The sequence below is a fragment of the Kryptolebias marmoratus genome, linkage group LG9, assembly GCF_001649575.2.
Source record: "Kryptolebias marmoratus isolate JLee-2015 linkage group LG9, ASM164957v2, whole genome shotgun sequence".
NCBI lineage: Eukaryota > Metazoa > Chordata > Actinopteri > Cyprinodontiformes > Rivulidae > Kryptolebias > Kryptolebias marmoratus.
In genome coordinates, this window is record NC_051438.1 from 9244041 (window position 1) to 9270818 (window position 26778).

At 40.0% G+C, this 26778-nt stretch overlaps 1 protein-coding gene across 1 annotated transcript; it reads left to right on the forward strand.

Annotated features, from left to right (window-relative positions):
* Window positions 1–112: 112 nt before the first annotated feature.
* On the forward strand, window positions 113–7949 carry LOC108237950 (transmembrane protein 182). The gene is made up of 5 exons (XM_017419697.3): window positions 113–410; window positions 3506–3629; window positions 3833–3931; window positions 5274–5411; window positions 5685–7949. Exons 1-5 carry the CDS (start codon window positions 243–245, stop codon window positions 5903–5905), a joined length of 750 nt encoding a protein of 249 aa, XP_017275186.1. The 5' UTR covers window positions 113–242; the 3' UTR covers window positions 5906–7949.
* The last annotated feature ends 18829 nt before the right edge of the window (window positions 7950–26778 follow it).

A 26778-nucleotide genomic window follows, 5' to 3' on the forward strand; every position in this document is an offset into this window, starting at 1 on the left:
GCCCGCTGGTAATCTGACAAGGATAGATTTACTGCCTCCCAAAATAACTCCTGTCCCCCCGTCTGACCCCCCTCAGTCACCGAAGCTTCTTCTCCTCCCAGCGTGCCAGGGTGTGGCTGGGACATTCCCTGTCTTTTCTGTTGGACTGGGGCAGGGCAGACGATTCAAGTGGACACCAGTGAGGACCCGAAGACTTCAGATTGGGGACAAGGACACAACTGAGTGTTCTTAAAGGCAAAATTATGAGAGTAGGAGCCTCAGCCTTGGCCGGGGGGATTTTTGGGGTGTTGGGGACCCTGTGTTTTCTCGTAGGCTTTGCTACAGACTACTGGCTGCTAGCCAGTGACGACTGTGAGACACACACCAGTCAAACTACGCCGACATGGGACACAGATGCCAACGTTACAGAGGTAGGACAGATAATTTCATTCACAAACTGTCTGTGTTCGCTAAGACAAATACGTACGGTGAATTTTATTTTTCTGGTCCTGTTGTGGGTACTTTTTTACTTCATAATTAAATGAAAGACTCAGAGATGAGAGCTGGAAGATTTATTTGAACAATCAAAGCTTTACACAGTTCTGACACTCTTGCAATCTGGACCTCTTCCATTGAGAGTAGTAACCATAATACTTGGTTATCTCTATGATAATAGGAAGGCAAAACATTACACTCTTGGACAGGCGATACACAATTCAACACTGGTAGATATTCTGACAAAGTAAAGTTTCTCCAGGGCAGCATGGAACTGACTAAACAAAGCATTAATTTTTATTTAAACTAAGTAACATTTTGATATATTTTGCAATTTTCCAGGCCTACAGTACAACTAGTTACAGACCACCACCAAAACAAATAAAAGCAACAGCACTTTTATTGTGGAAGGCCATGGGATAACTACAAAAATACTAGTCTGGAACCTGATCGGATGTTGTGTACACGTTGGAGTGCAAAACATGCCTCTATGTGATATTTAAAGCTGTACTGATGTGAGTTAGTGTTGATGGGAGAGATGTGAGAAGCAGACCATTGACTGGACATGAGACAGACTACAATCACTGCAACCGAGGTTCAGGCATCCTGATTTAAAGTCATGTTCCAAAAAGCAGGAAGTTATATCCTTACAGTAATGCAGCCAAAACATCATCTCAGCTTGGATATGGATTTTGTCAGAATGAAGTCTTTGTAAATGTTAGCTGCTTAAATATGTTCATTTTGGCTTTTTAATTATTACCTCCTCTTACTGATCATGTTATATTTGCTCTGTCAAAGTCAGTATTCAAGTTTGAAACATATTTTATGACACTGACAAAAGCTGTAAAAGCTCTGAAGGAGCAGCAGCACTTTGAGCTAAATGCATCCAGAAATATTGTAACTTGACACAAGACCAGAAGCTGGAAGTTGAAGCCACAAAGGACTCCAAGTGAGCAGGTGTCGCCCTTTGTGCGGGTCTGCTGCACAGCATTTTTGTTCTTGTCCCACCCACATCATACCTGAACCAGACCCTGATGCTCATTTCTACAGTTAATGAATGGTGAATGGTGCCACATCAATGCACATGTGGGTCAAGTTCAGGCTAAGTCACTGTCTTTAGGGCCTAGCAACAAAAATAAACTGCTTGTGAAAATTTCATTGAAATATAAAAAACAACTTGTGGATGCATGAGCCAGCATCATTAGCACTTGGCTGAGTTTGGTTGTGGTTAAATTGTGGGTTCATAAGAGGCCAGGTAGTTGTACCTTGCAGTTCTCTGTATGTAGGGAGTACAAACATCAAAGTAGCCCAATATTGAAAACAATGGACACCCATACTGGTGAGAAGTATGGTCACTCAAAACAGACCAACAAATTGTGCTTCATGCATTACATGGCATATGCATCTTGTTACTGGGCTTTTAAAACACTGAGTGTCAACCTGCATCATGGCTCAACAACTGGCATCAGCAGGATTACAGGTTCATCGTTCAGTGTGTAAGATTCCATTAATATCAGAGACGTATTTGGTGTGGTGCTCTAACTGAGTGGCTTTATGTTCATGTCCACCAGTGAATCATGGTTCTGCATCACCATGGGTGACCATCAGAAAGTGCCTGTATGGTGGCACTGAGGGGAGAGGACCAATCCTGCTGTTTTAAAAAGACTCACAGGTGTCACTCCTGGCATCATGGTGTGGGGAGTCATAAAATATGACTTCAGGGTACCTCTGGTAGTTGGCACAGCAGCGCAGTGGTTGGAGCTGTCGCCCCCCAGCAAGAAGGTTGCAGGATCGCTTCCCGACCTGAGGCCCTTCTGGGTGGAGTTTACATGTTCTCTCCGTGCTCATGTGGGTTTACTCCGGGTACTCTGGTTTCCTCCCCTACGTATGAGTGAGAGCATACATGGTTGTTTGTCTCGTTTGTCTCTTTGTGGTCCCTGTGATGGACGTGTCCAGGGTGTCCTCAGCCTCTGGCAGTGACTGCAGGACAGGCACTAGCTCCCCTGCGACCCAGAAAGGAGAAGCTGGTAGAGAAAATGGATGGATGGATGGTACCTCTGGTTGGTACCACTGGCGGAACGTCAGTGGTATCCTGACATGTCTTACCTTTCCTGAGACAGGATGCTGGTACAGTCTTTCAACCAGACATGACACATCTGTCTATGAACTGCCTGCCTTTGTGTAGAAGTCCTGTGAGCCCCCAATCAAACGTGTGGGATCAGCTCAAACATCCACTCTGACCCAGTGCTGATCTGCTGGATCTCAAGGGATTACTACAGCAGATGGGTCGACTTGCTGTAGGAGAGGATACAACAGCTGTATGACTCTGAAATCGCTGCTTGCATCCAGAGTTGAGGGTTTGCTACTTCATACTGACATGAGACCAGCTGTTACCCATACGACTAACTCTGTTCTCCATTTGATCTGACATTATAATCACTGAAGCACAGTCACATGATCTTTCAGTGTGCTGTTTCATTTCATTTCCACCAAGCAGCTCAGGCAAAAACACCTTCAAGATTCAATTCAGCAAAGCTCCTGAAGAGCCATAATGTACAAGTACTTTCACAAACTGAGTCAGAATCCCTGGTTTGATCTTTGTATGAAAAAATCACTGGAGTACCGCTTTAATCTTCCAGTTTATTCTTCCATGCAGAATTAGGGAAAATGCACATATTGGTGGTTATATTTATAAAGCTAATCCTCCTGTGAACTCCTCCGAAACATCACAGCCTAACGAAGTCTTTCATTTTCAATAAAAGAGGATGATTAAAGTTGTTGTGCTTATAGGGCCTCATCAATCAAATTTTTGACAAGCAGCTGGAGCAAATCGCTCATGCGTGTTCAAAAAGTTCCCTGTAGGAGACTTCGCAGACCAGCGGGCCGTAATCAGAACCACGTTTGAACCTGAATCACACGGAGCTGCTTTTACAGACACGTGTTGACAATGATGACAGCAAATAAGAAAAACCACACGCATCTTTAGAGTTTCACTGCTTATTTCTGTGATTTGCCCTCATTTCTTTTTTAGATCCCAACACAAAACACAGTGACTGTCTGGCCTCAGTCCCTCAATCTGCACCATGAAGGGTTTTTCTGGCGCTGTGGGTTTCAGGTGGAGCCCTCGACACATGAAATCCTGGCCACGCTCTTCAGTATGTAGACACATCTTGCTTCTTCTGAGTTCACAAAACACTGTCGTTTTAGGGTTTGCATTGTGTTTCCTGCTCACCAGCAATGGTTATTTTACCGTTTAATAATTTATTAAATTTTTGTTTTACACCAACAAAACGTTTTTAGGTTTTTAAAGGTTCTTATGTAACTTTTTTTTAACTTTACTTTAAATTTTCAACTGTAGCAAATCAACCGGGGCATAAGGTGTGTATTCAGGGCTACCTCTTCCCGCTGCCTGTTGCACTTGGACACGTTCCTCATCAGAAATATGATGCTACTGCAGGTAAAACCACAATTTTGTGTCATCTGCACACACATGCATGCAATTACACAAAGAAAGGATTCACACGTTGTCCCTTTTTACATTGATTTTCAAGCCCGTGTCTCAATGGGCTGTGATTATTGGTGACAAATTTGAGAATTTGTTAGGGAGTCTCCAAAATGTCTTGAAATGTGTTCTCAGTGACTAAATTTAGAAAAAAAAGGAATTTGGAGTAATTTTGTGCGACTGTTGCAGGTTATTCTCAGGTATGTAACATAAGAACACAAACGTGTCCTAGGTACCAACTCAGTGAGCAAGTTAAAAAAAATAGCATTTTTCCTTGCAACTGTGCCTCTCTAACTAATCTCCAACAGCTGCAGCTCAGTGAGATACTGGGCTTTAGAAAAACAGGCTTCAAAACTTTCTTCCTCATACATAAATGTTGTTTCTTAGTTGATATTTGTCTTTTGGATAGCCATAATATCTTCTTTTGTTTCACTGTTCACATGACTTTCCCCCACTGCCATAAATGTCAGGTAATAATGGAATTGCCTGTGTCTGGGTGGGTTTGTTTGTCTGATTGTTGACAAAATATTTCATGAACCACTGGATGAATTTTAATGAAAATCTGGTGTGATAATAGCTGAGAGTCATCCCCAATGCATACTCCAAGCAGTAACTGATCGAGATGAGATCTTTGTTTGAAACCTTAGCATGCAGAGGAAACGGGCGGTATGCATCCCTTTGAGAAATGTTCGTGTCATCCTTTTTTTAGTTAAATACCTCCCCACGACAATAGCTAAAACCCTAAAAGTCCTGCTGAACATTTAAAAGGTGTGTAAAGTTATGAAGAATGAATATCTTACCTGTTGTAGATAGCTTTTTAAATGATGAAATAGAATTTACATGCAACTGCTGGTCAAAGATCAAAATAGACTAATGTTGGCTTAAAACAACTATAATTTCAATAGTAACATAGAATTTCATGTGAGCAATATTTAATAAACATTTTACATCACCATCAGTTTCCCATAACTTGGTTATTTATATATAATTCTATTGTTATTTGAAAGTTCAAATGGCAGAAGCAGCTAGTTATTCCTGCCATACACGCAGTCCAGGGCACATCATAATATTTCTGCCTAAACAACCATGTAATGAAAAGGTTATTGGTGACATAAAAAGTTTACATAACACCATTTGCTTAAACCTCTGTAAGATGGTAGATATTAAAGTGGCAGCAGTTCACTTTGGCCTTGAGTGCTCAGACTTGTCAGTCCTGTCAAACTCTGTTCCTTCAAGCTGATGTTGTTCAAAGAACTTTCTGCAACCTTTCGACGCTGCGCTGTGTTTTCTCTTGAAGTGTTTCGGGGGTTTTGGACAGTTCTGATCATTCTCGGACTGGTTTGTGCTCTGGTGGGGGGCTTCTTCCTGGTCTGTGGCGTTCCCTTCATCAGTCACAAGCTATACAAGCTGGGCGGAGCCTTCCTCATCACAGCTGGTAAATATAAACTACTGTAAGCGAGAGTCCATGTAGCGTGAGTTCATACAGTGTAAAATATGGCCTGTCAGCAGGGGAACGGAGAATGTTCACACACAAACACGTGTCGCAGCCTCGGCTGCTGTCAGCTGTTTATTCTGGTCACGTGACGAGCAGCAGGTGTCACTCTGCAGCGAAGTTTGACAGCAGCAGGTGTAAACATTGCTACCATGGCAACAGCAGAGACGAGCAGGAGCTGCATGCCTTGTGATGATCTCTGTATGTCCCCTGCAGCCTGCCTGTTCCTGTTCATGCTTCTGCTCTACGTGCTGTGGATGGAGATGGTGGATGTGAAGCGCTACATCCTGCAGGAGAGGGGAGAACTGTGCCCAGACGCACAGGTCTCTGTGCTCTATGGTCTGTCGTTCATGGTGGCGGCGGCAGGCGTGCCTCTGGAGGTCATCTCTGGATTGGTCTTCATGCTGGTGGGCCGAGCGCTGAGTGCCAGGAAATGAGCTGGTCGTGCAGCCAGCGTTAAAGGAAGGGACTGACCGATTTATGGACTCATCAGCACATTTGGAAAACATATCGCTTCTGCAGGAAGTTGTTCACATACACTCACACACTTTGTTTGTGTCCTAAATAATGCTGGCAAACAATTCTTCGGACAATTACAAGTTCTCAAATCTGGGTTTAGGTATTAGACTTTTGAACAAGCGATGTATTAAATAAAGTTAATATAATGTTACATTCACTCCTCGACAGAAGTAGTGATAAGAAAAAACTAGAGCTTTAACATGAAGGAAAACATCCTAAAACTACAGTTGAGATGCTTTAAAGTGGGCTAATTTAGAATAATTCTGAACTTTTAACATGTTACCTGTTGTAGACATCTCTTTGAATGACCTCAGTTTGAAGAAATAGTTTAATTCTGCACAAACTAACGAGCTAACAGCTAGTCTGAACACCGTCAAGAGCAAAGTAGATTGCTGCTGTCTTAAAACCCTTCTAATTTTATATTATTTTATAGCTATACATACAATCGCTGTTTTATAAACCTTTAAAAAAATGTCCATTTTTCATAACATGCCTATTTATGATTATTTCCAAGCACAAGTAGCAGCAGCAGCAACTAGCTGTAGCATTTCCAGGGCAGTCTGAGGCACATTATGCAGTAATATGAAATTTCTACCAGACTGATCGTGAAATGTGTAACTGATGCTGATATAAAGGTTTATAAAATGTTGTTCCTATGGATAAAATTTTTAGATTGGAGTTGTTTTAATGCATCAATGATCCACTTTAATGAAGGAGTCACTCAGGCTAACTATTAGCTTGTCAGTCTCACCAGAATTAAACTCTTTCTCCAAACCGAGGTCACTCACGAAACCATTTACAACAGGTAAGATATTATTTGTTCATGACTTTTCAACAGGACTGAGCCCCATTAAAAACATCAGAATTATCCCTTTAAAACAATGGCAAAACAAAGGTAGTATTTTATACAATGTAAAAGACAGCTTCACAGCTACTCTATCAACATGCATGAATGTCTTTTCCCTCATATTTAGCAGAATACTACATATTTGCAGTAAATCTATAGTTACCACAACAATCAGTAATTTGAATGGTAAATCTGTGGAATATTAGGAGATTAATGGTGGTCCGGCTTTGTCACCTGTCCTGATTTGGGCATAAAATCAAAGCGCAGGGGAGACTGAGATGGAGCCGGAGAGGGATGGATCTGATGATCTGTTCAGGGCGATTTTTCGTGTTGAGTGAGAGACAGGACACAAGGGGGCTACAGTAAATTATCAGCTGCTGCCTCCTTCAAACCATCACATTTCACAGCCCTCCACGCTTTATTTCTTCTTGTCTTGCACTGTTATGTTTTTGGTTGACACTGTTACACAAAGCTTTATTTGCGAACACTGACAGCCGTTTGCATTTTAAATCTGAATGCAGCAAAAGATGAAATTTAAACATAGGGTGTGCTGCAAGGTTATGAACAGTTAATATCTTACCTGTTGTTGATAGCTTTTTGAATGTCCTCAGTTTGAACAAGTAGAGCTTAATTTTGACCAGTCTCAAAACAGTTTCAGTTTTACATTAGGTGCTACAGCTAGCTGCTTCTGCCACTATTTCTGCTAGCAAATAACCATTGGATTCTACTGTATGTAAATTACTGCAATGCAAAACTGAAGGCAACTTATAGGTTTATAAAACAGTGTGTGCCTGAACCACAGTAGATGTTTTGAGAGTGAACTTGTTTTAAAACAGCAGCAATCCACTTTGGTTTTGCTCTGACTAGTCATTAGCTCATCAGTCTAGTTAGAATTAAATTGTTTTTCACCAAACTGAGTTCATTCAGAGACCTCAAACAGATTAGATATTAATTGTTAAAACCCCTTTCACAGAACCCCTCTTCAAAAAGTCCAAATTGTTGTTTTAATTTGGTACATTGTGGTTGTAATGTTTGAAGTTGCTGTTATGTTTTAAGAAAACCTGTTAATTCATGTATACCTGAAATACATTTTGTCATTTTCACCCAAAGTGTAATTGGTGTCTGTCTTGGTTTATTTGTCTAGGAAAGAACAATATCTGACCTCAAGATCTTGTATAGAAAAAGATTAATGTGGATTTTTTTTTTTTTTTTTTTAGTATAAACAATACTCACTCAACTTTGTGAAAATAAAATACTGCATTGGTCTGACCGAGATGTTATAGAACAATTCATCTGCAACAAAAAGGCATAAAAACCTGCTGCCTCTGTTGGAAATATCTTACATGCAGCAGACAGCTCTTTGGACAACCCCAGTTTGGAAAATGAGGGTTTAATTCTGACATGACTAATGAGAGAAAAGTTCTTAATAATTCACTTTTTAATAGTCCCATTCAAAAATAAATTGACTGATGAAAAATTTGATTCGTGGCACCATTTTAGTGCCTTAGAGTGGTCTACGACTTCACATTTCTTTGCTGAGCCGAGAGATTCAGGCACCAATGTTTTTTTCTGTGGTACTGGCAAACAAAGAAGATGAAATAATGAAGAAGGAAGTCTACCTCCAAAATCTTCAACTTGATCTCAAATTAACAGCTAGGCAGCTGAAACCTGAACACATTTGGGTGTTTCAACCATAGACTAAATATACATATATAGAGATCAAATGTCCCCATATTCACTTGTTGTTGGGAACTGAAGCCAGCAGTCCCAGGTTTAAGGGAGCTGCCATGTTGTGTTTTTGGGAGTTAGGATGTGGGGCTTCTTGCTGCCTCCCCCGACACACAATCATGGTGTTACATGATATTATTTTTAGGCATGAAATAACTATTTACAGGTAAACCTATAAGAAAAATTAAGATTTGAACATACAGCAGCAAGGTAATAACAACATAAATAAACAAGAGCTAACATCTGAAAACAAAACAAAAAAATATATATCTGAGGGTTATTATTATTATTATTATTTATTTTCTAAGGGTTCTGTTCAATTTTGTGTTAATGGAGAAGCTTAAAACTTGTATTGGGACCAGCTGAGAAAGAAGTCCCATCCCTATCCAGGTTTAATTTCCTGGTTCTGGTCAGAGATCTAAATATATACAGTCTTTGGTTCCAACAAAAAAAAAAAAGATCCCAAACACACAATAAAGCTGGTTTTTGACTGCATAAAGCAGGCAAACATTAGGCTTCTGGACTGGCCTTCTCAAAGTCTCAACCTTAGTGAAAATTTGTGGAATATGCTTAAAATCTGGGTCTGTCAGAAAACCAGCCAGTTTAAAAGAACTTTACCAATTCTGCCAAGACAAGCAGTGAAATATCCGGCAGAAGATTGTTGACACAAAAAAGTGTGAGGTCAAGGTGCATCTTACTGAGGGACATTTAACCAGATACTAGCGGTGGTGTATGTATATCTCTGAGCCTGTATGTATGGTTTGGAGCATGTGTGAATTCACACTTGTAATCCCAAAAATCAGTGAAGTTGACATTATATAATTTTTTTTCTTCACCTACTATAGTGAGTCAATGTGCAGTGTGACATTCAATGGACTCAAGAACCGAGACCAGCCAGCAGAGGGCGCTCCAGCTCAATTCATAAAAAGACTTCCTGCTCACTGATGAATGCTCCAAGGAAGAAATATATGGAAACAGTTAGTGGAAAGCAGAGGACAGTGAAGGGAAGGATGGATAAGGAAAAGGAAGTAATTACTGAGTGGAGCTATACTCTGGTTTGTTCAGTGACTGTAGCTCTTCCTAATCATTGCTAATTAACTCCTCCTCTGTCATCCACAACAATGGAAACACACTATCACTTCATTTAAGGAAGACACGATTGTGCACATGAAGTGGCAGCAATTATGGTATATTAATGGCTAACATTATGCATATCATGTGACTAAATGCATGATAATAAAGTAACAAATGCTTTTCAGACAGACAGATCCTGAACAGTGTGTGTTTTTAATTTGACTCGCGCTAACGAGGATGTTTTCATGTAGATATATTTCCAGGCACAACAGCAGGTTGGGAGGGGGAATTAAAGTTTCTACGTGCGCGATCTGTCAGACAGCAAACAGCAGGCTTCAGTCTCACGCTGCAGGGAAAATTAACCCTGCGCCGACCCCTCGCCCCTTCATCCTTCAGAGCACCTGGACTGAACACTGGTGGGCTCTAATCCAGTCAAAAGGGGGATACACTCAGCGAGAGCACTTTCCTTCCAGTCTCTGACCCCCCCCCCCACACACACACACACAGCTCTACGAGTGAGCAGATTACCTGCTCTGTGTGTGTTAGTGCGAGCCCTGGTCTACACAGGCCCAGACGGACACAGTTTCTTTCAGATAAAGGCCTTTTCTCCTGTCAAAAATGACTGCCCTGATAAGAGCTGATATGAGAGAAAAGCAAGCCTTATGGCATCACTTTTGCTTTTTTGTCTCTTTTGTGAACCCCTAAATCCCCAGGAACACACCCACTCACCCTTACACCCCCCCTACACACCCATGCAAACACACACACACAGCTAATCTCTGTTGGGGGGTTATAGTTGAGGTAGAGAAGGAGCAGGTGGAGGGATAAAGAAGAGATGTGTGTGTTTTTGAATAAAGGGGGGGAAAAAAACTGGAGTTGTCACGTTAAAGATGTCCCTTCTTTCAAACTCCTCACACACACACACACACAAACGCACACACACCGCTTCATGCAGACAGATTATGTCTGAGACAGTCAGCGCTCCTGCCTTCAATTAACCTCACAAAGACAGGATCACTAACACACACATGACAGTGATAGCAGGAGGGAGACAGTGAGGACGATGAGTGTGTGTGTGTGTGTGGAAACATCTGCAGCCTCGACTACACAGCATAGATAGAAAAGATAACTTATTGGTGAAAGCCGTCATGTCCTGCGCTTTGTTTTCTGAGAGATCTTATGTATCGCCCACTGCATCTTCTCAGAACAACATATGCTGCTGGAAGGAGACATGACGGCAAAGATTTAAATTCACTGACAAGTAAACTTGCAAAAAAATAAATAAGTCTGGGATGTAAAACGAAGATAAACCTTCTTTTTTAATATTTGCAGAGAAATACTACAAAAAAAGCTCTCAAAGTAGCGTTACAGTTTGTTTTTTTAATTAGTTGGCACTCTCTGCATTTAGAGGGGGCGTTGCATTAGTTGAACTTTGGAGCTATAAACGGTCTATAGCTTGTAGTTCTACTTCTGTGGAGGACTGACAAATTTTCAGCATTTTTAAATCTCTGCAAAAGATTTATGTACCTATATAAAAAAGAACCACCAGCCCATTGTATAAGAATAAACTTAACAGCACCATGATCTGTGGGAGAATAGCCGGCTACTTTGTGTTGACAGTGACTACATCCTTAGTTTTCCATCATCTCTGCAAGTATTGTGTTTAATCAGATATTTTATTTTGTAAACTTATTCAAATAACTAGTGCATGTGTAAAATAAAAGAAAGGGGGAAAAAAGAAAGTACTTGCCACTATCACAGCACACCCTGAGTCCTGACCTGGCACGAGTCTCTCATCACATCTAGACCAGTATGTTTTCATACATTTTCTCTATACGTTAGTGTAAAAAACAAAATATTTACTGAGGTTTTGCTTGTTACCTTACTATTAGCCTCATCATCAGGGAGGTACAGCTTTTTTTTGGCTAGCAGCTAAAGAGCTAAGGATGACAACACACGTCCCTTCATAAAACTTGATTTTTCAAGCTTTATGCAGAGTATAATTCATATAAATAGTGAAGTGAAAAGTTCATGAATTTAAACAGAAATGAAATTCATTCTTAGCAACGAATGCACGTCACCCGCTGCCTTTCATCCAAGAGTTTTAGACTAACATCATCATGTGCTGAGAAATGATTTTGTTATTTTGAAGGCCACCACTCAGTGGCCTTCAAAATAACAAAATGCACAATGTCATGCTAAGAGTACGTGGTGTGAATGACTCTCAGCTACCACCGCATCAGACTTTAGGTCAACATCTGTAACTATAGCAACTTTTTCATGTCTTCTAAGATCATGGCAGCCATGTTGATTTGATGCCAACAGTTAATGCAAAGGTTTTAAAAAAAAATCTTGCGTGTTGAGCAGTGCTTGGGATATGCATTGGGGATGATTCTCAGCCACTGTGATATCAAATATGAGCACAATATCAGTAACAATGTTTGAGCTAAAACCATTTTTGTGTTTCCTAAGGTCAGTTGGCTGTGGTGGCTGTCAGGAATAGAGTTAACTCCAAACATTCAATCAGCTGTAGATGTACGTCCAGTGATGACGTTCTGAGAGTTTCATTAAATTCCAATCAGTGGTTCATGAGATATTTTGCTAACAGACAAACAAGGCTGACTCAAAGAATTAATGCTAAAGTTTTAAGCAAAGAGCTCGTGCAATGAGTAGCACCTGGAATATGTGTTGTGAGTGACTCTCAGCTTCAACCAAACCAAGTTTTAGCACAATATCTGTAAAATTGACAACATTATAGTCCTTTATGTGTTTTGTAAGGTCAGTTGACTGTGGAGGCCATTTTGAACTACACTGAGTCCAATTGTTTACCAGTTATAGAAGGCCATCCAATGATTATTTCCTGAAAGTTTCATCAAAATCCGTCCAGTTATTTGTGAGATATTTTTGGGGAGAGACAGTCACACAAACACAAGCACATAAACAAGGGCAAAAACATTATCTTCTACTTTTGGCTTTTGGTGACGGGCGATAACAAAAAAAAAAGTTTCGAGTGGACCAACAAAACAGACAAAATACTGCTTTATACTTGTGTCTAAACCTGGCTTTTCTATTTGACATCTTTTATTTAACTGACTCCTGTACACACAAACACAGACGTATAGATGCACAAACATTCTTCTCCCCTGGTCTATTATTTCTGCTGAAGGAGAGGAAGAGGAGAGGAAGAGGAGAGGGGGGGTTGTGCGATTAGTTTCAGGGTTGTAGGCCACTTGATTGGCAGCTGGCAGCATATGGAGCAGCGAGGAAGGTTTGCCCACGCTCACTTCTGAGGAAACAAATATTTGCCTGAAGGGGAGCGAGAACGAGGGAGAGAAAAAAAAAATATTAATTAGTTTGCAGACGCACTGAGAGATAAAAGTCAGCAAGACGTACCCATCAAAAGGCTGCGGAGTTAGCTGCAAAATGGAAATTTTCCCCAAGTTGACAGATCCAGTGGGCTGCTAACAGAGCTGAGGGTAAGAACACATGTGAGCTGGGGAGGTGCACAAACAAAAGAAGCCAACATGGAGTCGACATTAACATCTGTGCATGAGTTAACACATTCGGAGTAAAATTAACATTTAGATTTAAATCTTTCACACTTTTATACCCGCTCAAATTATTTCCTAAATGCATTCTCCACATCAAAACAACTGATCGGAGAAGGAGTTCACACATTTCTGCTCACACTCGACGTAAACACTGACGGACCATATTCACAAAAAATATGAGGATGAGAAGGAAAATTACATTTACCTGAACATTTACCTTGGAGTTAAATAAACACCTAAATAAGATAATACACACAGTTTCCTTGCTAAGTTGATAGAATATAATATAGAGATTGGATCAATTAGTTGTTTTTGGGACAGATTTGCAAAACACAATCATCCAATTTGTAACTTTCACAACAAAACAGTTGGGACGTTGTGTAAAATCTACGAAAAAACAAAATAATGTGCAAATCTCATTTATTTCACAATGCACCTGGACTCTTCTGCTGTGAAGCCATGATGTTATGGATGGATGCAGTCTGTGCTTTAACACTGTCTTGCTGAAATATGAAAATCCTTCCCTAAGAAAATGATGTTCTAAAACCTGTATATACTTTTTTGCATCGATGGAGCTTTTCTAGATGTGTAAGCTGCTCATGCCAGAGATACTAATGCACCCCCATACCATCAGAGAGGCAGGCTTTTGAACTGTGCGCTGGTAACAGACTGGATTCTTTAAATCGTTTGATAATATTATGAACTGTAGATGGTGTAATATTCAACATATTTCTATTTTGACATTGAGGGACATTATTCTGAAATTCTTCTACTATTTTAGATACAGTTTTTTTTCAGCTCATCTGTACTTCTACAAGATTCAGCCTCTAAAATGTTATTTTTGCACCCAGTCCTCTTACTGACCTGTTGTCAATTAACCTAATTAGTTGCAAAATGTTCCTCTAACTTTCTTTTTTGTATCACTTACTTTTCTTTTTGCCCCCGTAGTCACTTTCTTAAGATGCGCTGCCCTAAAATTCAAGATGACATTAATTTTGTCTTTAAAAAATGTACAGTTTCTTGGTTTAAACATTTGGTATGTTTATGTTCTACTGTGAATAAAATATGGGTTTCTGAAATGTACACTTTATTGAATTCTATTTTTATTTGCATTTTACATGATGTACCAACTTTTTCAGAACTGAAGCAGTGATTCGAAGTGTAGAATTTCATTTCATTTCATTTAACGGATTACAAACCTTTCAATTTAGGTTCCTGTACACATTTAGGTTTTTTCATTTACCCACAAACTTAAGAATAGTGTAGAAACAATAAACTAAACTAAAAATCTTCAGTCAGCCTACATTTAAATCATTCTCACAGGCCCTGTGACTAGTTTTCAAAACTGAAGTTTGTTTTTAAATTTTTTGTCTACATGCAAACAGGAGTTTTGAGACAGTAAAATGCAAATTTTTTTTAAAAAAAAGGGTTGCATAGAGAAACTTGAGAAACGATGATGGAGCAGCCTGTTTCACGCTCCCCCACCATTACTTGGTGCTCTAGAAACCAAAACAACAATGAGACTGTTTTTACTGTTTTTTATGTCTAGCTTGGTTTACCTTGAAATAAAATTTTCCTCCTGTGATAAAATAAAACGAAGATCATCCCCGAAGCCAGGGGGATTTGGGGGTTTGCTTAAAAAAATCAGCCTATAGTTGAAGCCGGTTTGACGCAAAAGACAAAAAGTGCACAGAGACACATTTTAATGTTCTTTAGAAGCTGTTTGAATATGTTCAGACCGGACTTCTCTGGTGCCTCACAGCTTTAAGGCTGCAGGTTTCGGTGGGGAGTTTACATGTTCTCCTGGTGCATGCGTGAATTTTCTCTCACCAACTAAAACATGTCTGTCTCGTTTGTCTCTATGTGTCCCTGTGATGGACTGGTGACCTGTCCAGGGTATCCCCCGACTCTCGCACAGTGACTGCCGGAGATAGACACCAGCTGCTCCCATGACACTGAATGGCAAAGTGAGTAAGAGAAGCAATGGATAAATTAAATTTTATGTTCCGTACTCAAATTTGTTTGCTTCACTTTCAAACAACTTTCCACTTTGGCACCAGATTTAGCTTCATTTCTTGTTCTATTTTATGTAGCTTGTCCTGCTTGTAAATTCTGTCGACTTCCTGCCATTTTTTGAACATCTGGTCTCGAGTTGTTGTTGTGCTGTGTAAGACGTAGCCCCAGGTTTCAGTTGTGCCGTACTAATTCCTCACCGTTCTCGTGTCTTTGAGTCCTCACCGTGTCATATTCTGTTTCCTGCCTCCACCTCTTCTTGTTTGCTAAAGTCAGAACCACCTGCCATAGGAGGTAGGAAGGTCATCTTCCCAAGGATCAGGGTGTTCGATCCCCAGCCCCCCCACAGTGAGCTGAAGTGCTCCCTTGGGCAACACACTGACCCCCTCATTCCCCTTCATATGTTTATTATATATAGAGAGTGTAACTTCTATAATCAAAGCGCTGTATGAGTAATGGGTGAAATAAGAAACATTGCAAAGTGCTTTGCAGAACTTCTTTTACCTGAACTCATTCATATTTCCAACAAGTTAAAGGTTGCCATGTTCGTGTGAACCATTAACTACACAGCAGCATCTTAGTCTGTTTTGTTTGGAAGTAAATACCATTGATTTATTTTCCAGACACGCCTTCTGTCTTTACTAGAATCCTTTAACCTCAACACACAACTTTGACTCTTGAACTTGAACTCTTATTAGCCTAAAGATGTCCAAAAATAAGAAGACGTGTAACAGACACTCCAAATGGTTCCACGAGTGACACGAATAAATCCCATAAACACCATCAGACACTTTCATAAAGACAATCCCATTAATGGTGCCAATCACTTTAAATAGTTATATGTATATTGCCAGAAACTACTCGTATAAAGCAACATTTTAGAAAAAGTAGATGTCTGTTTTCCACATGTTGTCAGAGTGGTAACAATCAGTCACATGTGATTAATCGCACACAGTCAAAGAGTCCTGGTAGCAATTTGTTGCCAGCTTCTTTTGGTTTAAACAGATTTTTAAAACACTTTTTGGATGCTGCGCTGCCTGTAAGTGATTTCTGCTGGTAATACTGGCACTGGTTTCACATCTTTTATGAGGCTGTCAACAGAATCCTTGCTTTCATGCAGGACCACCTAACGTGGCTAACCAAAGTTCAACTAATGTCTGAAATAAGATCTCATGCTTATGACCTCAATACTCTGAAAATGGCAGTCTGACACTCTTCTTCTATTGTTTTTTTAAAATGTTTATTATTTTGTTAATAGGTTTTAATCCAATATATATGCTAAAGAAACATGATTGCCCTTTAACTTTAAAGTATCGCTCAATTCCGTTCATTAAATTGTGTTAATTCGTAAACACAGTGGTTTATGACGACACAAGGCTTTGTTCGACAAATAGAACAACACGCCATTTCATATGACTTGGTTCAGAAGTGCATAGACTCATAGACTCGGGAAAATAAAAGCAAAAAGGCCAATGAACATAAAACAGTCCCATTACCATAAAATAAATACACCGGGCTTGGTTGGTTTTTATTATTCATACGACAAAGCCGAAATCTCAGGGGCAACAATTAGAATAAGCAATTAGAGCACAAACCCACTAAACAAACAAAATTACACAAACACACCTTTTTGGTATATATATATATTCTCCTCGAGACATTAATTGTAAGTAAAAATAACTGACTCCATCTGCAATTTCACAAACCACTGAATTCACTAATCAGGACCCAAAAACACAAATAAAAAAGGAAGCACATAAAAGAGAGCCGCTTTGCTTTGATACACGGCGCTGAGACGCTGACCATGGGATTATGCAGCACTGATAAGGTAATTAACAGACTATGATAGTGTAATTAAGCAACATCTGAGAAGAAAGGCTGTTGGAGTGGCGCGTTGGTGTGGGTGCACATCAAAGCCCGTGGCACCGCTTTAAAGGCTGCGCAGAACATTTGGTTCAGCGTGGCCCCCTCTGCGAAAGGTACCGACAAATGCAGAAGCTTGTGGCGCCACGGAAAAATTAGCTGACAACACCAAATAACTTCATTGTGATGGAAATAAAATGCTCCTTTTGGATCTTTCTGACTGCATAAAACGGACAGAGATCGTATCGCCGACACACAGAGGCAATAACGGATAGCTGCATTGTTACGGAGTCAAACGGCGTTTCTCTCTATCAGCTCACGGTCTCGACAGATTTTCCCGAATAAATGGAACTTGCATGAATTCACTTAGGTGTTTGCCTTGCTTTTTGCTTTATTGAGAATGCATCTCGTCGCCAGGCCTCGCAGAGTGCACTTCCTCCAACCCTCTCCTCCCCTCTCCCTCTGTGCGCACTGAACCAGCACAAATTCGGTTTTATTGTATTTATTTGTTTATTTACTCTTATCTCTTTTCCATTTCAGAGGCTTCCTATCAGAGACCTGCAAACCTCAGAAGCCGAGTGGCTCGGGAGCTGTGGGTTTACGTTCGTGTGTGGGTGTGTGTGTGTGTGTGTGTGTTTTGGGATGAAATTAAAATACAAATAGAAAGGAAACATTGGAATCATCACTTTTGTTATCGTCAGCTCTACGCTTTACGGTTCCCTCTGTTAACAAACTCCTCCGGGGTGCAGAAACAGAGAGCACCAGGATGTACTCACTTCATCACTCACAACAATATCTTTTAAAGTAATTTTATAAACACTAGGCGAGTTTTACTGCAACGCCTGTGAAACTCATTTTACGCGCTCCGCCTACAAACAGTATACTTACAGTTGTTACATCTGAGAGACAGAATGCTACATTACAGACAGGAAACTGTTTCTTCTGTACAGCTGTTTTGCCCCTTATGTCATATTGATGTAGTAACGTCAACATGTCAGTCAAATACAGAAAATCTGCCTTTTATGTGACATGGTTCTAAAATGAAAACTTAAACAGATAGTTCAGATCTGTTGAAGTAAGGTTTGTGAACATTAATATCTTACCTGTTGTAGGTAGCTCTTTGGAAAAATCGAGTTTAATTCTGGCTGGATTGACGAGCTTAACGACCAGTTTGAGTGTGGAAAAGACCAAAGGGGATTGATGCCAAATGTCAAACATTTCTTAGCAATTTACATGAATGCTGTTTTAAATAAAGGTTCAGCGTGCATTGAAGGAATGTATGTCGCCTGCTGAGTTTTAAGCTAAACTCATCTTTTGATGGGAAGGAGTGGAGTTGTAGCCGTTTTGGTTAAACTTTGTAAATAATGATGTTCACTGCTTCTTGCTATAATGTTAAATCTTGCAAGATTTTTGCTCAAGTATCTGAAATTTAGCTCAGTATCTGTAAAATTGACTGGGTGCAGCAGCTCAGAGGTCCGTGCCGTGGTGTTGTAATCCTGTTGCTGCTGGTTTAAACCCAGGTTGGATCTGGTGTAAAACACTTGCCAAATCCTTTATGCAAGTTGCTTGCTGTGGCAACCCCTGAAGAAGAGAACAACAACATCAGTAAAACTGACCTTTTTGTGTTGGCTAATAATAATTAGCAGTGGTGGCCATCTTTAATACAGTTGACAATAAATATTAATGAGTTTTAGATGAACAGGCAGTGATTACTTTCACTAAGATGTGCCTAGTGGTTCAAAGATATTTTGCTAACAGTGTTAGTTGTATTAGTTATTGCTTAGTTTTCAGGCAGAGGTTTCAAAATGGGTACCACTTAGAGACTGTGTTGAGGATGACTCTCAGCTACTACCGCACCAGATTTTAATTCAATATCTGTTAAATTGTCTGAGTTGGATCCATTTATGTGTTTGCTAATGTTGGTTAGGTGTCTTAAATCGGGTTGACTCCAAAAGTTAATCAGTTACAGATGCACCTTCGGGGAGTTTCATTAAAATTCGTCCACTGGTTCATGAAATGTTTTGCTAACTCTACAGACAAACAAGCACACACAGACACAGGCAAACACATCGTCTCCTTTGGGCAATAAAAGAATCACAGCCAAACTTTACACAGCCTTCAATTTATCATGAAATGGTTATTTCGACAGAAATAATTTAATATTGAAAAATAAAAACAGGGTTTATCATGACAATAAGCTAAAACACAATAAATAAAACTGACACATTCCAAGGAATAACCTGTAGTCAACCCATAATGCACAGCCATCATATATTTACTGTATAAAGATGGCAGAGAAGTGTGTGTTGTTGGAGAGCGGTCCACTTTATTAGAACTGTCTTGTGACACAACTGTTACAGGTCAACTCTTTAATATGTAAAAACTGTGGAAAAGTGACCTAATTTATTCCGAAACACTGGAACAGTCAAATACATTGGAAATAGTGAAGGGTTCTAGTCACTGGAAATCTCAAAATGTTCTCCAGTTCAAGAGTTTACGGTTCCAAAGGTCAAACAGAGCCCTGTGGGCTACGAGGCCAGTGTGTGGCACGTGTCGTATCCATGACGACGTCCCTGGAACCGACCCAGGAAGTCCTGGAAAATCACAGAGTCCAAGTCCTGAAAAATGACCCTGTTTAAAAGGGGTCAGAGTTCCATCTGATGAGAAATTAGGTTAGTTGGGATGTCATTTTTTCTGTCTAAATAAAATAATTTTTTTTTTCAGAATGTCGGCAGAATCGTTGTGTTGAACTGGGAGTCCAGAAACTTTAGTGCTCTCAGGAGCTCTCAGGTTTGTTTCTTTAATGAATAAACAGGATCGTTTTGGACTTTTATGATTACATTCCTCAATGTAGGTCAAAAATGCTTTGAGTCTAAAACTGGCCTGGAACTGAACAATAATTGACATCACAATATTCCTGCTGGAAGTGCTACAGCTAGCAGCTGCTACAGCTGTTTGGTAAATAACTATAGAAATCAATGCAAATAACTGCATAATGTGAGATATGTATGGGTTTATAAAAAATAAAAAAATTAACACAAACTACTTTGAGATTTTGGTGACTGGAGCTGTTTTAGGATGGCAGTAATCTACTTTGGTCCTGGCCCTGCTCAGACTAGCCTTAAGCTCATCAAACAGAAGTCGTTCACAAAGCTATCTCCCCAGAACCCCTCTTCAGAGGATCTGAAATAATGTTTCATTTCTTTCTTATCACTAGCTCTGTCTAAGAGAGCTGTATTTAAATGATTGAATTAAACATTATATGGACTTCATCCTTTCTCGTCTCTTGTACAAAGTGCTAATCGTTAAACCCAAACAAGAGAGCTGGTAATTGCCTAAACAATTCACTGCAAGCATTATTTAGGTTGAGGAAATTTCTATCATGTAGTTGAGGCAAAACTCCTTTAGGAGAAACCTCCTGTGAGGCAGAAGAGTTAGATGAGGAAGATGACAAAAGTGTGCAGCTAAAAAAAAGCACAAGCTCATCAGTATTTTGGGGTAACGGTGAATCTGTTTGCTTTTTCTGATCTGTTGTCCTTTTTTTATTGTCGTTCTTTAAGTTTTAAAGCTTTAACATCATCTAAATGGATTACAATACTAAACCAAATGTCACCACAGCCTCCTGCTGGTAAAAATTGAACCAACAGGATCCCGTTTGTAGGAGCTGCCATGTTACATTTTTGAAGCAGAGTCCAGTGTTGTCAGCCCTTCAGTAAGGAAAGTAGTCACTGGCTGTCCTAAAAGTCACTAAATGATGTCCTCAGCTAATCTGCATAACTGAGCAAAGAGGAATCATGTTGTAAGAGAGATCAACTTGAATACAATGCACTTCAAAATATTTTTAAAACTACAAATGAACGTTCTTCTGTCAATTCTTGTTTTTTTCTAATGTCACCATTCCAACCCTCCTTCTCTATCTGGGCTAAGGTCTGGTAAAAGTGACCCAAGAGTTCAGGGATTTCATTTAGACAAAAGCATCTTCACATTTACATCCCGCCTTGTATCAGTCAGTGGCAACTTTGCACAATTTATCTTCAGTCCTGACAGGAAGTGGTGAACGTCTCCTGACTGACTGCAGCTGGGAGAGGACTGAGGACTGGGACACCTGTGAGTCCTTTGGGACAGGGGAGGGGCCCACAGCAGCACCTGCTGTCCGTTGAGGAGAGAAAGAATTGCTAGACTTGTCACTAGTTTTTTGTTTTAGTTTTTTTGAAAAAGAGTCACAAGAGTGGTCTGAATAGTCGCTAAGTCTGAGTCTGTTTAGTAGGAACATGCAAGTTTTAAGCCCCGCCTACTCCCCCTCCTCACAATCATGGTGTCACCTGAGCAGGACTTAAAACTTTTACTGGAACCAACCTGTGGGGATGCTGCTCCCCTTCAGGCTTCAACTTCCTGGATCCTGCATTATAGTAATATTTGTTGACGAGGTGGATTTATTTAAGAGCACAACTGTTTCTATAGATTCACTCTGTAGATTATGGAGAGAATGACGCCACTTGGTTTGTCTGATTGGTAAAACTTTTAACAAGCTTATTTTATGTATATTTCAGGCCTATTAGTGTAGTTTGGCCGGGTAGCCAGGAGCTGAGTGGAGAAGATAGCATCAAAGTGTTAAAGCAATGGCCTTGAGCCACCAGTATACTTAAATCAAAATTGCATTTTGTGTGTTCACAAACTTTTGATAAATGCAAATAACTCATATAGACGCAAGATGAAAAAGCTTCTGAGGCACAGCAGGACCCCACTGGAGCAAGACATTGTGTAACTACAAAAGAAAAACAACTTTTTGTAAAAAAAAAACAAAAACATTGTATATATTTATAGAAGCTGTTGTTTAGTTTTTAGTTCCTGTATTAGCCACACTTTTATTTTTCTCTACACAAAGATTTGGTTTTCTTTGCCCCAGAATTAACACATTCCTTTGAGATACCATAAAGTTTCATCAGACAGTGCCTCATTACTACCACTGTCCTCACCCTAAGTGTGTGTGTGTGTATGTGTGTCCACTGCAAAGGGGAGCCTGAGCGATCTCGCCACAGAATCCGAACCATCGCTTTGATCTCCCAAAGCCAAACAGGGAGAGAAACGCTCGCTCCTCGCAGAGAGGATTAAATATCCCTGAGTCGGGACATCGCATCTCCTCCGCTCCTTCCTCTCACCCTGGTTATCACTGAGTCTCCAGAGAGGCTGGAGGGGAACGGAGAACTGAAGAGGACAAGAGCAGGAGAAAAGAAAGTAAAGGTGCAGCCGTGTGCTTTTCAAAGCCAAAAGGACATGTGACAGTTTTTACCCACACAAGTCCCAGCTTGGATTGGTCACGGCTCTCTGTCCTGGGATTCCTTGTGTTGCATTCAGAGGGGTATTGTTCGGATCATACGAGAACAGCTGGGAACTCCCATCCAGCAGGATTTATTTAAGAGTTTGTAGGTTGTCAGAAAGGAAGGGAGAGGATTTGTTTAAGAGAGTGGGGGTGACGGTGGTGGAGGGGACTGGGGGATGTTGAAACAGCCAGATGAAAGAGTGCAGGAGGTCCGAGTTGTTGTGCTAACCCCCAAACTCTCAGAGGTGCCCCTTCTCACTTCCGAATCGCACAAATCTCTGAGAAAGGCTTTCCTTTCCGACCGAATGGGCCCAGCAGTTCGGGGTTCTGCAACATGAAACAAAGGCGTTATCTGTTACAATGCAAGAAAACATTTGTTGCCTCTTCATTTTGCTTTTAATTTGTTCCTGTTTAGGCGTCTGGTTTAAAAATATTCTGACAAGATGCCAAAAGCAGTAAGTCGCTGGTGAAAGCTCTCCTTTCAACCTGAAAATAAGCCCTTTGAGAAAGTTACTGAGAGAGTTGGGGCTCCTCAGTCAGCGGTTGGTTGTTTTTTCAGCGGAGACAGGTGCAGCACATTAACCCTGAAAGGAATGCACGAGAGCACTATTTTTAATTTTTATATGTGGGAAAATCTCACAAATAATTTAAAAAAGCATATGAGGTGTGACATGCTTTTTCAAAATGATGCTAGGTGGACCAAAGACAACTGTAGCACATTTTCATCTAAACTTGTGTTAATAAACATCTAGCAATGTCAAAAATTAAAGAAACTTAAAAAACAGCAAAAGTTTCAAAGTGAAATTCTGTAGTCTTTGAAAGTAATACAAACATACTTTTAATAATAATTTCCTAAAGTTTTACCTTATTGGGCTTGTTGTAGTGGCAGAGCAAAATGCTTCAGGTTCAGCTGATCAGATTATTAGGATATTTAGATTATGTTTGTTGGAGAAAATAATCAGAATTATCTACATATCAGCCCCTGAAAGCACTGGTGGGTTTTTTCTGAAAGCTAAGAGAAGGAACTTCAGTCCTTCCTTTAGTGCAAACACGGGAAAAATAAGGCCCGAGGGCAAGAAGTGGACCTTTGACCTTCCTAATTATCCCTTATAAAACAACTTGACATAAATGAATGAAAGCCAGAATTCTGTTTTTAAAAAATAATCTTGAGGAGAAGCATAAATCACGTCTTCACCTTATAAAACAGTTCCGCAAAATGGCTGCGAAGACGAGTCCACCTTTATGCCACCTCTAGTTGTTCATAAACTACAGACGGAGCCGACCACATCCTGCACAGATGTGAGCTTTCAGAAATGAAGCGAGCATCGCGGAACCAAAAGGAACATGAAGCAGAACTCAGCTGAAACGAAGTGGAGCGCAGCGCATTAAACGTGCGACGGATGCCATTTTCAGAACTTGACTCATTTTAGTGATTTTCTTTGCGGTGACTTATTTTTTAAACTAAATTCTAAGTTGCTGTGTGTTATCGTTGATCGTCCCTTGGCAATAAATCTGTTTGTCGTTCTTTAATCCTGTGACCGGGTGGTTACACAGATCATACATCATCACTTTATCACATTATTGAGCCGCAAAGCCAGCTTACCTTCTTACACGGGGGCCGTTTCACCTCTGTTACTACCTCGCTTCGTGGCACAAAGACACATCAGGGGTGGGTTGGCTTCAGCCCCTCTCGCTGCCTCAGTCCTTTCAGAAATCACACCGAGGTGGCCAGAAGGCGTCTTCGCCCAGCCTAAAGTGTTTTGTGAAAGAGCCTTGTGTTTTCACTTTGCAACACCGACTGTTTTTGAGAAACATGCGTCTAAACTTTTCTTTGCTTGGTTTGTGGGGTCAAAGGTTGTGCTAATAGACATAAACCAAGAATTATTGAAAAAATAAAAACTAATTGTTGCATTTTCTTTAACAGAGTTGATGTCTTAATAACTGTCACTGGTTTTCATTGACAGCCAGTGTGTTTAGCTTTGTTAAACTGAAAACAAAAGAGCTTAAAAAAGTCTTCTGATTTAGCTGTCTAAAAAAAAGACAAAATATTCATCAGTCTACAAATCTGCTTCACATGTTAACTACACATTGTCATGTGAAAAAGAGAGTGAGGCTTTCAGTGTGTAATTTTGCAAATGACCTGACTTTATGCATGGAATTAATCTGAAGAATGTCTGTAACGGCACAGGTCCAACCAAATAATGGTCATGAATCATACGAGTGTCTTTCAAACCTTTTATTTTTTAATTTTTTGCTCCCTCTCTTCTTCTTTCAACACCGTAAAAACTAAATAAAAAACATGTTGCTCAAGTATGACATATTATAGTTCTCTGTTAAGTACCTTCTGCTAATGTCTACCCATAAACAGTCTCAAGTACCTTTTTACACACGATAATACAGTGAAATGAATAAAGTTCACAACAAATGGCTATATTGAACTCTTGTAGATGTATAAAATAAAACAGTAAAATCTAAGAAATGAACAGTTACTGTGTGCGCCTCTTGGACCACATGCAGATTAAGTTTTTTTAGTGTCCACTTGTTCTTTCTGTCTGTGTCCATTAGGGTCAATAACCCATAATGCAACTGTGATGCGTTCAAGGGAACCGTGGTCAATAGGAAATCACATTATGTACCGCTTTTACAAGTACGTATTTCTTTTTATGCATTTGCTTCCTACACCAGTTTCACATTTTTTAACCTTTCTGTTATAATATTTTAATGACTTTTAATTTAATTGTGAGCACACAGTAATACCTCAAACAGTTACAACATCTTTTTTCTGTAGTCCTTACAAACCTCTCCTACAATCTTTCTTTAATGGCATTTTTTACATTGTGCTCAACAGTTATTGTTTTAAAAAACAGCTGAATATTTTTTTTACTATTTGACTGTCCCCTTTCAGAATAAGCAGGGACTTTACTGTCTGCTGCCTGCCATCAGTTTCACATTACACGATTATCCTGGCAGAAAAACTATGATTTTCCTGCAGTGCCCTAAGGTTGGATAAAAGTGCTATTGCTAGCTGCTACTGCTGCAGTTTGTGTAAATAACTAAATAACGCAAAACTGACTGCAATGAGACGGTTTATTACACAGAGTTTGTGACACATTTAGTTGAAATCAGTCGTCTGATGCCTAAAAAAACACCACGACTGTGTGTTGGGGGAGTAGCCGGGACTTTCTGCCCCACATCTCCAGGGCACAGACTCTGGCTCCAGAAATACAACATGGGAGCGCCCATAAATCGAATATATACTCCACTTTTGAACAACAAAATGAGGCAGAGAAGCTTCACACATTTATTTATTTATTTTTCTGTCAGTGGTCTAAATATACTTTATTTTGCCAAACTGAGGTCATTGACGAGTTATCTATGACAGGTAAGATATTTATTGATGCTAACCTTTTTACAGAACTCCTCTTTAAAAGATCTGAACTTAATTAAATAAAACTACATATTAGAACTGGATTTTCTTAAAAATACAATAACACGTATTGGGGAAAAGTCAGTTGGAACGGAGTCAGTTTTTTCAGATTAAGGCTCATACGTAAGTTTATTTAAATCACTTTACTCTCAATTAAGTATCCTCTTAGTTTAATGTCTTCATGTCACCTCGCCTTCTCCTCGTTTGTTATTGTTCGCTCATTAGCAGAGTCAGACTCTGAAAACACACATTACAGAGCAGTCAAAAGATCATGTTACACAATTTGAATAACTACAAGGCAATTTGTCATTGTCATCCCAGCGCTGGCCCATTCTCTGTCTGCCTCTCTCATCCTCCTCCCTGCCCCGTACACCCCCCCCACACACACACACACACACACACACGCACACACACCCTGCCTCCTGTGCCCCGGCACGGCAGCAGGAAGCAGGAGTGGTGATTGTATTAACCTCTTGCAGAAAACACTGACCTCTGCTTCTGTGCAGCTGAAGGTAAAAGTAGAAGAACACGAACCCAAACATCCTTTGGTCTCTCCACGAACACAACAGGAATTCTCATAAACTTGTTGTTTTTGGGAAAGTTTTACCTTGAAATTCTCCAGTTTAATCAAACTAGTGACTGAAAAGAACAGCTTCAATAAAAAAGGAAAGTTTTGAAATTTTGACCTAAAACTTCACCTCCCACTTTTTTATCTTTCAACTCAACAGCAGTTTTAGTGCGTGTGTGATTCAAAAACACAATGTTTGCAGCTTTACGAATCAGTGTGAAGTTTAAGACCATTCAGCAGCTGCACTGCAGCATTCTGATGGTTGACACTTTCATTAGTTATTAGTGACTGAAAGGATAAAGGATATGAAGAAGAGGTTTTTAGTGACTTTGCAGTGTCTTGTCTCGTAGCAAGAGGAAACACTGCATATGAACTGGAGCGACCAGATGGGAAATTTCTG